At 36.0% G+C, this 15,746-nt stretch overlaps 1 protein-coding gene across 5 annotated transcripts in view; it reads right to left on the reverse strand.

The window, feature by feature from the left end:
* LOC121876030 (potassium voltage-gated channel protein Shaw-like) overlaps positions 1-15,746 on the reverse strand; it is a 74,949-nt gene that overhangs the window by 12,779 nt on the left and 46,424 nt on the right. For 2 of the 5 annotated variants that reach the window (XM_042380897.1, XM_042380896.1), the window contains one exon: positions 10,095-11,029. The exons of 1 other annotated variant lie outside the window; for it this stretch is intronic. In XM_042380897.1, coding sequence (XP_042236831.1) covers positions 10,401-11,029 — 629 coding nt within the window. In that variant the 3' untranslated portion in view covers positions 10,095-10,400. Of the gene's footprint in view, positions 1-5,505; positions 8,271-10,094; positions 11,030-15,746 lie in introns of those variants that run through there. 2 more of the 5 variants (XM_042380898.1, XM_042380901.1) reach the window with 2 other exon arrangements.

Here is a 15,746-nt window from a genome sequence, read left to right on the forward strand (position 1 = left end):
TAAATCACAAGCAATTACATACAGGTATTATAATTTGTAGTACAGTACTGTAATGCATTTGGTTTAAGTTTGTGATTTAGATATTATAATTAACATTATTTTGCGATGCTACTTCTTCTGGAATTAAAGTTAACTCAGGTATAATTGTATTTATTTCATTTCAAAGAATAATTTTAGAATAATCTTACAAAATTTCATAGTTTCTTCTCAACCTATGTATTCTCCAATTCAAAATACTTAAAATGACACGAAAGTTTAAATTTATAGCATGAAATAGTCCAACTTAGTACCTGCCATGGTTTTTTGAGGTACAAGGAAGCTCATAAACAGTAACTAAAAATGTAAAACTTAAAATGCGTTGAAGAGAATAATGGTCTGGATGTCAAAATGCGTGGATAATCAAGTAATACAGTACAAGCATAATTGGTTTTTAAGGGGTGTATGAAAGATATATAAACTGAATTTAAATGTAAATACAATAATACAACCAGGAATATTTTTACTGAAGAAAAGTAGATAAAAAAAAAATGGCTGCATGTACAGAAGACAGAAAGGCTTCAAGATCTAAGTATTTGGACAGGAATTTTAGCAAGGATGGAAGGGTGAGACCTGAGATATGGTTAAGAGGTCAAAAAGGTATGAAAGTTACCTAAGAATTAAAAGGTAGAATGCAAGGAAGAAGTGAGCTTACAAGTGTGTACAGTAGCTACCTTTGTTATGGATAGTACAGTACAACCCTATTGAAACAACAGGCAGATGACACAGATTTTGTGAGTTACTGTATTGTGGCGTTTATTGAGGAGACAGTGAAGGAGCAATGTGTGAAATGTGTCAAGAAAACCTGCAGAAATGTGATGATATCACTGTACTGTATGTAAAGGAGCTGCTACACTGACCTACTATAAAGTGGAAGAAAATTCTAAAGATAGTGTATAGATAAACAAACAGTAATTTACTGTTAGGCCATCTACAGAGAATACTGTATTGTGTATTTTACCAAACCCTACATGGACTGCCTTCAACCTAGCAAAGTCAACCAATTACTTCAGAACATTGTAATCAGTATTTATTCCTATTTTCATCTCTGAACTGCAGGTAAAGAAGGTGAGCAACACTGATAAAAGTATCAGTAAGAAGCAATGTTAGCAGAGATGGGTTAAGCTTCAAGCTGCTGTTTTTGATATTGGTGTTTATATGAATTACCTGTATACTGTACACAACTCTTAACACCTTCACTATGGTTTTGTCACTTTCAATATTTTATTTAGCTAATGCCAAACAATTTTATTCAGCACAGAGAGGACCCCATATACAGTACTGTACTGTACAAAGAAAACTCAACAAAGGAATGACTGAATTAAATTACGTACAAAGGAAGCCAGAAATCCTAAAAATGGAATGAAGGACATTTTGGCTGTGTCTGGTCAGTGAGTATGTATTCCATTTTATTTACTTTCAATTGTGACTTTAAAGTTACTAAAATTCGTCCAACATGACTGCAAGCTTTCCATCTCCACCACACTGATTAATAGTTGGGTGAGGTTTAAATATCCTGTACAGTACTACATTTTGTAACTTTTTATAACTTTTGCTTTATATATTACAATATTACAGTACAGTATACTTGGCTTTTAATAAAAGTTTCATCACGTCTGAAATTTATTTCACTCTATTAAATAAAACCTATATTGCATCATTAGGGAAAGATTTAGACGTACGGTACAGTACTACAGTATTAACATACTGCTCTAAGTCTCAAACTACTATGAGACAACTTTTGTCGGGCAAATTATATACTGTATTACACCAAAATTTTCACTGCTGATTTGATCATGTTTTCAATTGCCATGTAGAAGATTTAAAACATTATTAAATTATTAACAAAGAAGAGTAAATATATTTCCACAATACTTTTATGATAAAATTACAGTACCTAGTACATATTCCTGATTGTTCGTCATTAGGTGTCACCAAACTTCTTATGTGCCTACATAAGTAGCTTTATTCAGTAGGCCTATTGTGTTCTGGTAACTAAACACTGTACAGTACAGTATTTCTAGAGCTTGTTTCTTGCTAACAAAAAGATAATGCAGTATAAAAATTGCTGCTTGGAAGATATTCTGTGTGAGCCAGACTCCTGTATAGCAAGAAAGAACATGAAATATAGATACCGTATATAGAAAATGGAACTTTTAATTCTTTTATGAAACAAATTTAAGAATATTATGAAAGGATATGTAAAACCTGAAAAAAATAGTGTGTAAAGGAATGTAATAATGCAAGATTATGAAGAAGTTCAGGAGAAAAAATCTGTAAATAGGTATTATTAGAAAATATAATACATGGACAACATTACACGAACAAGATTGAGAAAATATATAAAGTAATGTAATTAACAGCGAGAAAAATATATTGAAAAAATAAAATAATGGAAGGACAAATATATACATAGAACTGGAAAGTGTTAAAAAGAAACAAATAACGATAGAGAAGAAGTATACTGTATAAGAAAGTAATACAATTAGGATAAATGTATCAAAAATATAAAAATAATGACAATTACAGTACAATATGATATCAGTTTATGTAAAAACTACACAGTTATTTATGACTGACTTGAACTTAATGAGCTGTAAAGACTATATGTATGTACAAAGATTATGCCATGAAATTTATGCCTCGAGATGAATTTACTTTTCCATCAGATGTTTGCAATTACAGTACTCTTAATTTTCATGCTCAGTAATGACAACAGCCCTTTTTCTCTCTTCCTGCACAGTACAAAACATTAAATGGCAAGTGTTGAGTTGGTATTGGTCTGCCAATGGTATACTTACTTGGAAATGACAGGAAATTTTGTCAGTTGAATTGATTTATCTAAGCTGAAGACCACAAGACTTGGAACAAGGGGACGGCCATCATCAACATCACATTACAGCGCAGTATTCCAGCAAAGAGTGTTAAGCTCACTTCATGAGTACAGTACAGTACTCTTATGAATATTATAGCACTGTACTCACATGAACATCACAGTACTCACGTGAATATTACAGAACCCTCAGCAAATGATTAATTCTTACCTATGATTGCAATAATCATGTGTAAATCATAATATCCACGGGGTGGAACAGTGTAACCACGTGAACAGCACACTACTTCTGCAAGATCAAACTGTACTCCCAAATATGAGCAGAGTCCACACTACTTCCAAATGACGAGAACCCTGTACAGGTGCTTCCAAGGAGGAGCACATTGTACTGCTGATAAAGTGCACACTATACCTGTGACCAGGAGCACAGTAAAGTTGAGTACACTATAGCATTTCAGACGAGGACGACACCCAACTCAAAATGAGAGACTGTGGTGAACACGCTGTAGTGCAAATGGGGGAACAACTCTCCACAACAGGATCATATTGTACCCCATAATGAGATGCATATTATATCCATAGAAGGATCATATTGTACTCTATATAAGGAGAATATATCTACTCATATAATGCGTATATTATATGCCATACAGAGAGATGTACTATATAGGTTATTATACCCCCATACAAGGAGATTAATATACCCTAAACATATTATACCCTTTATAAGGAGAATACCATACCAAACATTAATCAGGAGCATATTATACTCCTATATAAAGAGCATGCAGTCATACCCCAATTTTCGGAAATTAATTTTACGGAAACTCACTACTCTGTATAATGGAAATTATTAATTTACGAATAAAATTTGATAAACAGAAAGCAAAACTCGCTATACTGGAAATTTTGGTTAAAAATTTGAATACATTTTAAAAGAAAATTAAAATATACAGTAGTTACGATTCCCCTCCTCCCTCCCTCCAAAAATGAAAAAAAAAACCGGTATTTGTGTGGTTGCAACAGCACTGTGCTATGTGCATGCTGTGATGTCATATCAGGAGAGGCAGCGAGAGACTCTGGACTGGCAAAGCTGTTACAGCTCACTGTCTCCACACATACAGTACATTCACTTCCCACACATACACACCCATACTCTTAATTTTTCTTAATTTGCACTTTTATATTACATTTTCCTTATTTCTAAGTCACATTAGAGTACAGCACTGAAATAATTTTTCCACAACTTTAATAGTTTCATTACATGTAACAATGGCACATGCGTAGCCATCTCACAGCTGACTGCCGATATGTTATGGTGATTTCTACAGTATTATTACTCATGCACATGCACACGCGCATGCACACACACACGCACACACACACACACACGCACACACACACATCTCTCTTCAAATAGTTTAACTGCTGCATTATTATGTTTGTTTTTGATCTGGATAGTATTAATAAATTTTGTTGCTGTGTTATTACGGTATGTGTATTCATTATATCATAGTCAAGATTTTGTTGTGTAGTAGCTATCTCCACTTATATAATAGGAGTACAGTATAGCTATGGGGGAATTGGATTCAATATACAGTACAGTGGTCCCTCGATTAACGAACGGTCCAACTAACAAAATTTCGGTTAACGAATTAGCTCCCATAAGGATTTTCAATTCCATTAACGAACAAAACTTTGATTAACAACAGGCTTACGAGAAACACTCTTTGTTGTTTCAGCTGATCGGCTAGTCCACCAATACAGTAATTAGTTCTATGTTTACATTCGTTTCCAGTGGAATAAATATCAAGAAAGTTGTGCTCTAGAATATTTTTGCATTTTTTATATTAAAATGGTACTGGTCATTCTGAAATTTAGTTTAGATATTGATAATATACAGTGCAGAAATTATTATGAAACATGAAGAAGGCATTAGAACCAATGCACTCTGTAAAGAATATGGCATGTCATCATTGACTGCCTCTACAATCAACCGTTTGATATGTAAATAAAGCTGCCGGGAATACGACATACACACCTCAAATAAGTTAAAATTCAGTATTCTACTGTTTTTTATTTATTATTGTACAGTATACTGTACAGTACATGGCCGGATTCAGGGACTGGGCAAAGTGGGCAGCTGCCCAGGGGCCTCCACAATCTGGGGGCCTCCACATGTGAGGTAGTAGCTATATCAGGGCTGGTCGACTTGAAACCACATTAATGACTCCAGTCATGTCTCACTTTTGTGTGTGTGTGTGTGTGTGTGTTGGGAATTTGTACACTATCAATAAATATACAGTTAATTAAAAATTTCTCAATGTTCTAATTTCCTCAATATAACAGCATATGGCTTCAAAATTCTCCAAAGAAGTGTTCAAATTTCAAAATTTTCCCGGGGGGCTTACAGCGCCCCCCGGAACTCCCAGATGTTTAGGCTCGTTTCACTCGCCACCCCACCCTCTTGGGTAGTTACAATGAGGGTGGCCTCCACAAAGAGGCTGCCCATGGGCCTCCACAGGTTTAAATCCAGCACTGACAGTACAGTACTGTATTTAGTTTATATTTAATGTTTTGTTAATTCTATTACCAGTATGTATACAGTACTTTGTATGTATACTTTTTCTGTGAGTTGGAACCAATTACCCAATATCCCATTGAAATAATAGATTCAGTTAACAAAATTTTCGGTTAATGAACGACTGTGGAACCAATTGTGTTCGTTAATCGAGGGACAACTGTACTGTATGGACTTTTGATTTACGGAAAGATTTAATGGAACCTAACCCTTCCATATATCGGGGGATGACTGTATTATAACCCGTACAAGAAGAGTATTGTACCCATATCAGGAACGTAGTATATGCTGTACAATGACTGTTATCTGCAATATAATGAGAATATGATACTCTATACAGTATAAGCAAAAATTACTCTATAATGAGCATAGTATACCCAATATAAGAAGCATATTATGCCCCATACAAGGAGTATGATATATTTCATATAAGAAGCATATCATACCCCTATATAAGTCACATATCATACCCATATAAGGAGCATATCATAATTTATATAAGGAGCACCTTAATCCCCAAATAAGGAGCATATTATACCCTATATAAGGTACAGATTATACCCATATAAGGAGCATGTTATACCACATAGAAGGAATATAATATGTCTCATATACAGGTTCATATCATATCCAATATGTGGTGCATATTATAATCTACATAATGAGCATATAATGCCACATATAAAGAGCATATCATACTCCTAATTCAATGCACAATGCACCCTCAGTCAAGACCACAATGTTGTATCAGTTCAGTGCACATTTTTCATGAACACCACAATGAGGTGGCAGTCACCATGTACAGCACAGCATTCCCAGGTATAAACTCCTACAGCACTTTCATCTACCAGCATTCAATTTACCATCTAAATGCACCCAGGACATAAAAAGAATACAATTAAGAGAACAGAGTTTTCTGAATCATGGGTCATCACATTCCTGATTATGAATGTGTACTCCTAATTCAGAGTAAAACATACTGCCAATTAGGAAACATTGTAATTCCAATTACAAGTACACTGAATATGTACTCCTAATTAAGAGCACATTATAATTCCAATTAAAGTATACATTGTACATCCAATTAAAAACATATTGCATTTACCATTACAAGCATAATGTACATCTACTCTCAAATACATGTAGTACTCTGTACATTATACTCCCAATTACAAGTATATACAATATACTTCCATTTACAAGCACATTACATTATACTCTAAATTAAAAGTATAATATACTCTACAGCACTCTCAATCAGCAGTTGATAATCCCAACCGAGAGCAGATGGTACTCCCTAATAAGAGCTCCCTAATTAGGAGCTCAGAATTATCCCAATTAAAAGTACAAAAAACTCCCAATTAAGACCAAATAACACTCCCAATTATGGCTACACATTATGCACAGTTTAGAGCACACACTACTTCAAATCAAGACAACCTATACAGGACTCTCAACCTTGAGTACACTGCACTTCTGGTCAGGAGTGCACTGTCCTCCCAATTAAGAGCATACCACTCTATTAAGAGCACACATAACCTCCTTACTGTGAGCACACTATACTCCCGACTGAGAGCACATCACAACAACAAACAGAGTGCAGTACTCCTACTTAGTTGAGCCGTTGACCAAGGAGAACAGTGCTCGCCAATACTAAGAACAGTACTTGCCTCACAAACACAATTCTCACAGAGTACAATACTCACATGAAAGCACAGTACTCACACACTTCTTACATTTCTCATGCAGATTACTGTACTCACACGAGGAGTACAGTATTTGTAAGACTGAGAACAATACTTACAACAGCATGGTACTCATATGAATCGTCAAGTTCTGACAAGAAAAGTAAAATACTCGAGAAGTGATTGACTGAGTGGAAAGAAAACATGACGGCGCAAGATTCATATGAATATAGCACTAACACAAGAAGTACAGTACTTACAGGAAGAAAAGTATGCAGGGGAAGAGAAAGATAGATAGAGTCCTTACAACAGATGCAGTACTCACATGATGACTACAGTACTCAGAAGGAGATTACAATACTCATAAGAATAGTCCACAAGAGTACTCATAGAAATGGTATAGTACTCTTATAAAGAGTATATACCAAGAGATGAGCGTAAAGTACTCTTATGAAGAGTACATACTAACAGACAAGTGTACAGTACTTATAAGACAAGCAATGAAATTACTAGAAAAGTGTGGGACTTCTATAGAGACTGTAGTTCATCTAAGGAGAGTAAAGCACATTGAGCCTACAGTTATTCTAGGAAAAGTACAATACTTCTAAGAAACACAATCCCTCTAGGGCGAGTACAGTACTTCTTTTAAGTACAATAACTCTGGTAGAGTCGAGTACTTTTAAAGCAAGGATAGCACATTTACAGGAATCATGGTACTTTTAGAGTAAACACAGTACTTGGTAGGGTTGTAGGTTCACGGTGGGAAACAGTGGTACGGGTATGAAGAGTTCGTCAATGAATATTACTTCCACGCTCACTTGCAAGCCACCGTTGTGAACAGACAGTGTCCTTGGATGAGCACATGGAAAGCTCTCCACAAGGGAATCTTACATAAACGAACTCAAGTCCAAGAAGGGAGTGATATGGGAAGTCTTGTGGAGTCAAAAATACAACACCATATGGTACAAAACAACCATTTACTTTCCCTTGTGAAGCCCACAACACATGACACACAGACAACAGCTGGTCATGGTGGGTTGGTGGCTGCTGGACCTCTAGAACCCAGTTATTTTGTTTGAGGGCCTGTCACTACCTTTAGATGTACCATTAGTCGTGGAATTAGGGGCATCGTTGCCTGAAAAAAGTAATATTAGTGAATGTCAGTAAAAACAGGAGAAAAAAGACAGGCTCACTTATAATCTACCAATGGCTTGGCAAGAGAAGTCTAGCTGCAATTAAAAATCCTTTATATTAGAGGATGCAGAGAGAACTCATAGCCGATTGCTTGATTAGATTACAGTGTGAGCCAGTTGACAGATGCAGATGAGTGGTCAAAGACACCCAAGAAGTCATGTGCAGGAAACAGTCCTAGATGCTCAGTGACGTTTTGTGGAGGAAGCGAGTGAGTAAGACTTGTGAACAAGTTCAGTAGAAGCAAGGAAGTTTGAGAAAACTAGAGTTTGTCTTAGGTTCTCAGGAAACAATTGTCATGCCAACATTTGATATTTTATGCTGTGAATGGTTGAGGTCTGACAGAGATAGATAGATCCTTTAATAATTTTAATAATGAATAATGATTTAATAAGTGTTGTAATTTTTATAAACTGTACTGTAAATAAAATTATACATTATTTGTTAAAATATAATGGATCTGTAATGAAATTTCTAGCATATGCCATTCTCAACACCCTCAGCAAGGCAGATATGGCCAGACTTCAAAGAACATAAAACAAACCCAAGAAGTGGTTAGTTTATAAGATTGCAAAGGATTTTAGCACAGATAAGGATGTCACTTATGGTAATAAGGACTGACTCAATTCACCAAAATTAAGTGAAGAAAAGAGTTTACTAAGTAAAAAATTAGTCACACTGTCACTTTGCTGTCCTGATGAAAGTTCTAAAAAATAATGTGACAATTAGCAGTCCTTCAGCAAGTGAAAATTCTAAAAGTAGCAAAAGTGGTTTCATCACGAGCATGTCAACATATGAATGTCAGGAGATATGAGTGTTGAAGATGAGGAGAATGTGCTAAACGTTGGAATGGACTGAGGGAAGGGGAGGAAGGTAGGAGGGCACTCACTTAGAACTGGCTGATACACATCCATACTCAAGCATGTTTAAACCAACATACACATTTTTAAAACAAATGCACACACACACATATATACTACACATACACAAAAATGCACACATACAAACACACACACAGACATACACACACAGACATACACACACAGGTAAAATATGAATACAGTATATTATATTCAGACCCCTGTACACTTAGGTAAAGGGGCCCCGTGCATACTAAGGAAAAGGAAACAAAACAATAACTTTTGATCACTTTTTGAGCTACAGTTATATCCACACAGCATTGATTGCTGTCTTAGAAATGTTGATATAGTTAAGCAGGCACTACTCTAGTGTGTGTTGGGGCTACAGCAGAATATATTGAATCATCTACTGCATGAGAGGTTATGTGGAGGGCAATGAACACAACTACTGAGTTTTAGATAGTTTTGGAAATCAGAAGAAAATAGCTGCAAATTTAGGCTGATAACTTATGTGATTCTCAATACAGTTGTATGGAAACTAGACCGCATAATCTTTAGTACTGTACAACTACAAATTTCCACAAAATACTATGCAGGTAGGTAGATTCAAATATCATCCAATACTATTTGCAAATGAAGATTAAGGAAGACATAGGATGGTGACAAAATGAGAGCAAAATACACCTTTTCACATATCCATTGAGACATTGTTACATAACTATTTGACAAATTTCATAACCGAATGACAATCTAAAATAACTGTTCGTTCATGCTAACGGAAGTGATTGACATAAGGTATGAAGTTGACAGACGTGAACAATAAACCGACAGTCTACATATAGTTTGAGAATGTAACAATTGGAGAATGACATACCACCAACAGTTATTTTAGAATGTCATTCAATATGTGTTCTGTCATTCGGTTATGAGGTTTGTCAAATAGTTATGTAACAATGTCTCAACGGATATGTGAAAAGGTGTAGTATTTAGGCTTAAGTTTGAGATTAACAACAATGATGTAAGGATGAATGAACCACATAGCCTTAAAATGGTAATAGATCGATGGGGTAAAAATGGGGAATAATGAGACAAGGATGTAAGTGACAAACGTTTGGACTTTAATGGAAGAAAGGTTGTGTGATAAAATGAAGCAAGATTCAAAATGGAAGATAGATTGGGGCAACACTGTAAGGCATTAGCATGTGGGCGCCAGGTTACCGTGCTATGTGTGTTGAGAGGACAGGAGCTGTTTGAGGTCGCTCATGGGTGTTAGTAGAGGTAGGGTTCATCTGTGTGGGGTAGGCAATTTTGGGGGGTAGCATGACCTCTGAAAATCGCCCTCGATCTATATCCTGGAAATCTGGCTTTTGTGGGACAGCTTGCAAATCTTCTACATAGGTGCAGCTTCTAATTGGAAAGCTTTCCCCAACACTGCTCTGACTGCCATGATAATGAGATGTTTGTGATACACGTACTGGGGAAGCCTGAGACCCACGTAAGGGGGATGTTTGGGATCCACGTAGTGTGATAGCTTGGGGCCCATGTAAAGAGGATACTTGGGAGCCGCTTATTGGGGGAGTGGTCCGAGGGTGTGGTGGTACCCCGATGGGTGCAGCACTGTAATTGTTGGGTAGGGCAGCGGTGGGCACCGGGAGAGTGTTGAGGGTGGTAGGGGGCGCCGTATGAATGTTGGAGCGGGCAGTTGGTTCCGCCACATAAGTGTTGGAGAGGGCGGTGGTTGGGGTTTCCACTGTAGGGGTGGGTGGTGGAGGTGGGCAGTACCCCCCACTCAATTGCAGGTGGTTGTTAAGACTCAACATGGGGATGACCTCATCACCATTGCCTACCAAACAAATGGACATTGTGAGATCACTTGGGTCTTATTCAAATTTTCTGTTGCTGATTCACTCACCTCAAGCTAACTCTTTGAAACATATGTATTGTTATCCATAATAACTACTTCAACATTCAATTCTAGCAGTAGTAAAAAAAAATGCTCACACAAACTTTAAAATGCTCACTGACAAGATAAACATGTGATTTTAGCTATTCAATAACTCTGATATAACTTTATATTACCACAATTCTCTGTAAATTATTATTAAACATGTCTTATTTTTATGATCTCCAACCCCAATAAATATGATTCACTATAACTCATCAGTGTTCAGCAGGCACAGTACTGTATTTACATTAAAACTGCCTCCAAACAAAAATTAAAGCTGAAGTAGATAATAATGGAATATGAGAGAGCATTTATTTTAATCTATTGCAAGGTTCTGTCATCCTTGTTTTACAAGAATCCACTAACAATTAATATGTGTTTGAATACAAAAATTACTTCGTTTCATATTGTCATAAAAAATCCCATCTACTGTTGTCTGAATTTTTTAGTGGTACTGATATAACTCATACTGTACTATAATATAAATTAAAGGATCAAGTACTCACTTAACATTTTTTGTCAAGTCATTTACCAGTAATGTACAGTAGAATATAACCTTCACTTGAAATATAAGGTACTACTTATTTTATTTACATTATCTACTGTATTGATATATATCCCTAACAGATTCAATTATTCCCAATATGACTTGCTGTGTATCTAATGTTAGTATACAGTACAGTACAGTACAGTACAAAATATGTTTCACAAATGCTTTTTAAAAAACTACTACTGCACTTATAATTAATAATACAGTATAGTTAATCACAAGTAAGATTCTAAACTAACACTTTACTGTATATCCCCTTTAAAACTTTTAGTTGGAGGTCTTATGTTTGAAAACACTGATGGTCACTATAATAAATTAACAGTATAAATGCAGTGTACAGTAAAGACTTGGAGCCAAGACAGTATATCTAAGTGGTTTAGGAAGAGGATCCTTTTGTCCTTTATTTCCTTTCAGTGCCAAGTAAACCAAAGGGTAACAAGTGTTATGGATTATACTCTCAAACACCATCATATCTCACTAACATTCCTATTTCCCATTTTCTAATTTCAACTAATATCTATTTTAAAATTTTTTCTCTCATCCATATGGGTACCTCATAAAGGTGCAATACTGTGAATTTAAGTTGTGAATATAAGCAGCTGGCCACTACTGCACTTTTGTGGAACTAAACTTTCAATCACTTTTGTGTGTTGAGGTGTATGATGGCTCAAACCCTCAACAATACTGCTTCAATGTTCACAAACACCCATATAACATACTTGCTTTCCACCAGCATGGTTTAAACCTATGCTCCTAGTGCCAGAGCTTAGGAGTGCTTATTGACCTGAAGGTAGCACCCCCGGCACTCGTGCTGGGGGCCTGGGTTCAAGCCTTGCTCATGGTCAAATCTTGGGTTTCAAATTTCAGCTAATTTTGTCTTTTCTATAACAATGTAATAAAACAAAATTCCTATAGAAAGTTAGCACAAAATATTTTACAACAACAAATTAACACTATCCTGTCCAGATACACTTACCGGTATACAGTACTGCTGCTTAAACATCTGGCAATATCATAAGTGTCAGCCACACCCACTCCTGCACTCACTCATCAACACACTCCAGTCTTACCATACACTCCTCTTTCACACCACCAATGGCTTGTGGTCTGGGGATATCATCATTAGTTATTTGATAGCTTAAGGAATTATGATGTGAGCAGAAAATATTCCCCCAAATGAATGTCTTGGACCCTTCTCACTCTAACTTCCCTGTAACTAATGTTGGTCAAATCAGAACAAATACCGTAAGACTTTTATCAACAGTAGTTTCAAAGTCCTCCTTATAGCACTATAATATCATCAAACTCCAGCAAAAAACTGAGAACAAACAAGTGAATAACATGCTACCTTCAAAAGGAGTTTTTAATCACTGAAAATTGATTGATGTTTTCCTGGGTCTAAAATTACTTTTGATAAAACTGATAATCTTTATTTACTCTACAAAGCACACATTTTATTTATATATATATATATAGATATATAAATGGAAGTGATGTATGTGGGAAGGACCGTTGAAGGCCTCGATTAGAAAAGTACTTCAAAATACCAATAATGCATAAATTAATTCATGACTATGATTGGCTCAAAAGTCAAGCATCCAAAGATTTGAACCAAACACAAGACTGAATAATTACAAGCAAGACTGGCCTCATATTAACAGTTGATAGGGGAAGATATGACCCAAGAAAAGGAAATTTAACAGCACCATGAACAACTGTACTGTACTGTACTGCAATATCATGAAGCTATTAGTAAAACATAAAATACTACAACAGGGTGTCATTACTGCTTTTACAAGGATTTTGCAGATCTGGCACTTTAACAGCACAATAAACACAGAGACAGGGGGAATTGAAAATGTAATCTAGAAGCTCAAGGGGCAGACAGCTAACAGCAGCTACTTTGCTAACAAATAGCCTCAGTAACAAGTTTGAGGACAGTAGAGTTAAGTGAGAGTCCAAGATCTGGGGAAACTGCAACTGAAAATACATTTAAGTAACTTTAACCAGAAAAACTAATAAGTTGAGGGGTGATTCACACCAAATTTCTGAATACTACAGAGTATTTTGTAGGTGAATGTAAGATATTTAAATGAATGAAGATAAATCAGCCAGTTCTACTAGATAAGTGGGGTTAGTGCAGGGTCACCACAAAGGTTCACACTAACTGGGGATACTGTACTGTACTATGCAGGACAAAACACCATGGTCTATGAAGGGTCATTAACAAGAGTCAATGCTAGATAGTTGTAAACGAAGATTGACAACAAGGGTCAACATACATCTGGTATAGTCAGGATAGAACAGATCTGTGTCTACGGGTCTGAGGTCTAAGAAAAGAAATGTGTTAATGATACCATCGTTATCTAGGTGCACATAGCATTGGGTGATTCAGTAAATATTATGAAGCTTTTGAAATATCGTGTGATGCTGTTTCATCTTGTATGAATCTGTACAACGTGAGATTTCTAAAGGTTCAAAGTAAGTACTGTAGTCATATTATTTAATTCACTATGTACACTTAAGTCATGTGATCTGACTTTAGGACATTTCAATGTACGTATCCTTAAAATTCAAGTAGCCTTACTGTCGAGGATAAGAACAGTATCATTAGCATCCACCCAGAGAACAACAAATGACAGCATAACATACAGTAGTGATGAGGGTGATGAAAACACAGTTATCAGCCAACACTGAGCATTCAAACCATCTTTGAGCCCACCAGAATACACTAACATATCAACACATCCCACACTAATCACACAGAAAATTTATATCATTTCCCGGACTGAGGGCCACTTGTCCTCCTGAGCTTGATGACCCTGTGCTCTGTTGGGAAGTAGGTGGTGGGATCAAGGATAGGGCAAATAGCCGGTTAACTCATGCAAGACAAGGAACAGGACTGCAAACTGTGGTGATGGTTTACAGGCAGAGAAGTGGGTGGTTACCACGCACCGAGGACAGAGCAACAAACAGAATATTGGAGTCAGACAAGGGAGACAAATAAGAAGAAAGGTGTAAGGAGTTTGGGCCATACAAACAAGCATTTGGACAGGGGGAGGAGGATGCTTGAAATGCTGGACTTGTAACTATGATGTTGTAGGAAACATCAGCAAGTTATTAGTTCATTTGTGGAAGCATAAATATGCTACTGTTAAATATCTTCATGAGCTGGTTGTGTAAAAGTTGACTCTGAAAGAGCTCCTAACTTAAAATGTGTTCTGTGGACATAACAAACAGTGAGTTGTTAATACAGTACTGTACTGTATATGTCTTCTGTGTTGTGGTAGAAATAATGTAATGAACTGTCAGTATCTAATCTGGATGTGTTAACATTTGTTCTAGGAGTGAATATTAGTATTACCTGTATTTTTCTTATAGTAGTATCAATATGTTCATAATTATGAATTTATTGTCCACATATTCACATTAATGCAATTCTTATTTTTACTACACTATCTCATTCCTTATATACGGTACTGTACTTACTGATACTGGCCATAGTTTTTTCACATTTCCCCCTAATGAGGCATGCACTATAACGAAGCATAGCATTAATACCATAATTTCCCAATGTGTGCAATACTGCCTTTAATATTTAGCTTGTAAAATACAAGTACAGTACTATTTTACTGTACTGTACTATGATTCTTTATTACTTTTCATAATAAATTGCACGAATACATTGGAAAATAAGACTTACCCCGGTGTCTACTTTTTGGTCAAGAAAAGAAAGCTCTTCAGAGATCTATTACTTAGTCAAGGATACCATAGTTTACATTATAGGTATAGTACCTGAATAAGTAATGGGCAGGTTGTTTCTCACCTGTTGTACTGTATAATTACTACATGGAATATAATGATGGTTCTTTTCTCATCCCATTTCTTTATTCATATTACAAAACCAGCCGGTTATCTCTCACTCAACAGTAGGATTCAGAATTGTAGTTTTCCTGTTTCTTTACTGTCTGTTGTTTCTTCCAGCCTTTACTGATCCTTGTCTCTTCATGCTTTACTTATTCTTCCCTGATCAATGAGGTGTGCTTCATTCTTTTCACATATTAA

This window comes from Homarus americanus, unplaced genomic scaffold (genome assembly GCF_018991925.1).
Source record: "Homarus americanus isolate GMGI-L3 unplaced genomic scaffold, GMGI_Hamer_2.0 scaffold40047, whole genome shotgun sequence".
Classification (NCBI taxonomy): Eukaryota; Metazoa; Arthropoda; class Malacostraca; order Decapoda; family Nephropidae; genus Homarus; species Homarus americanus.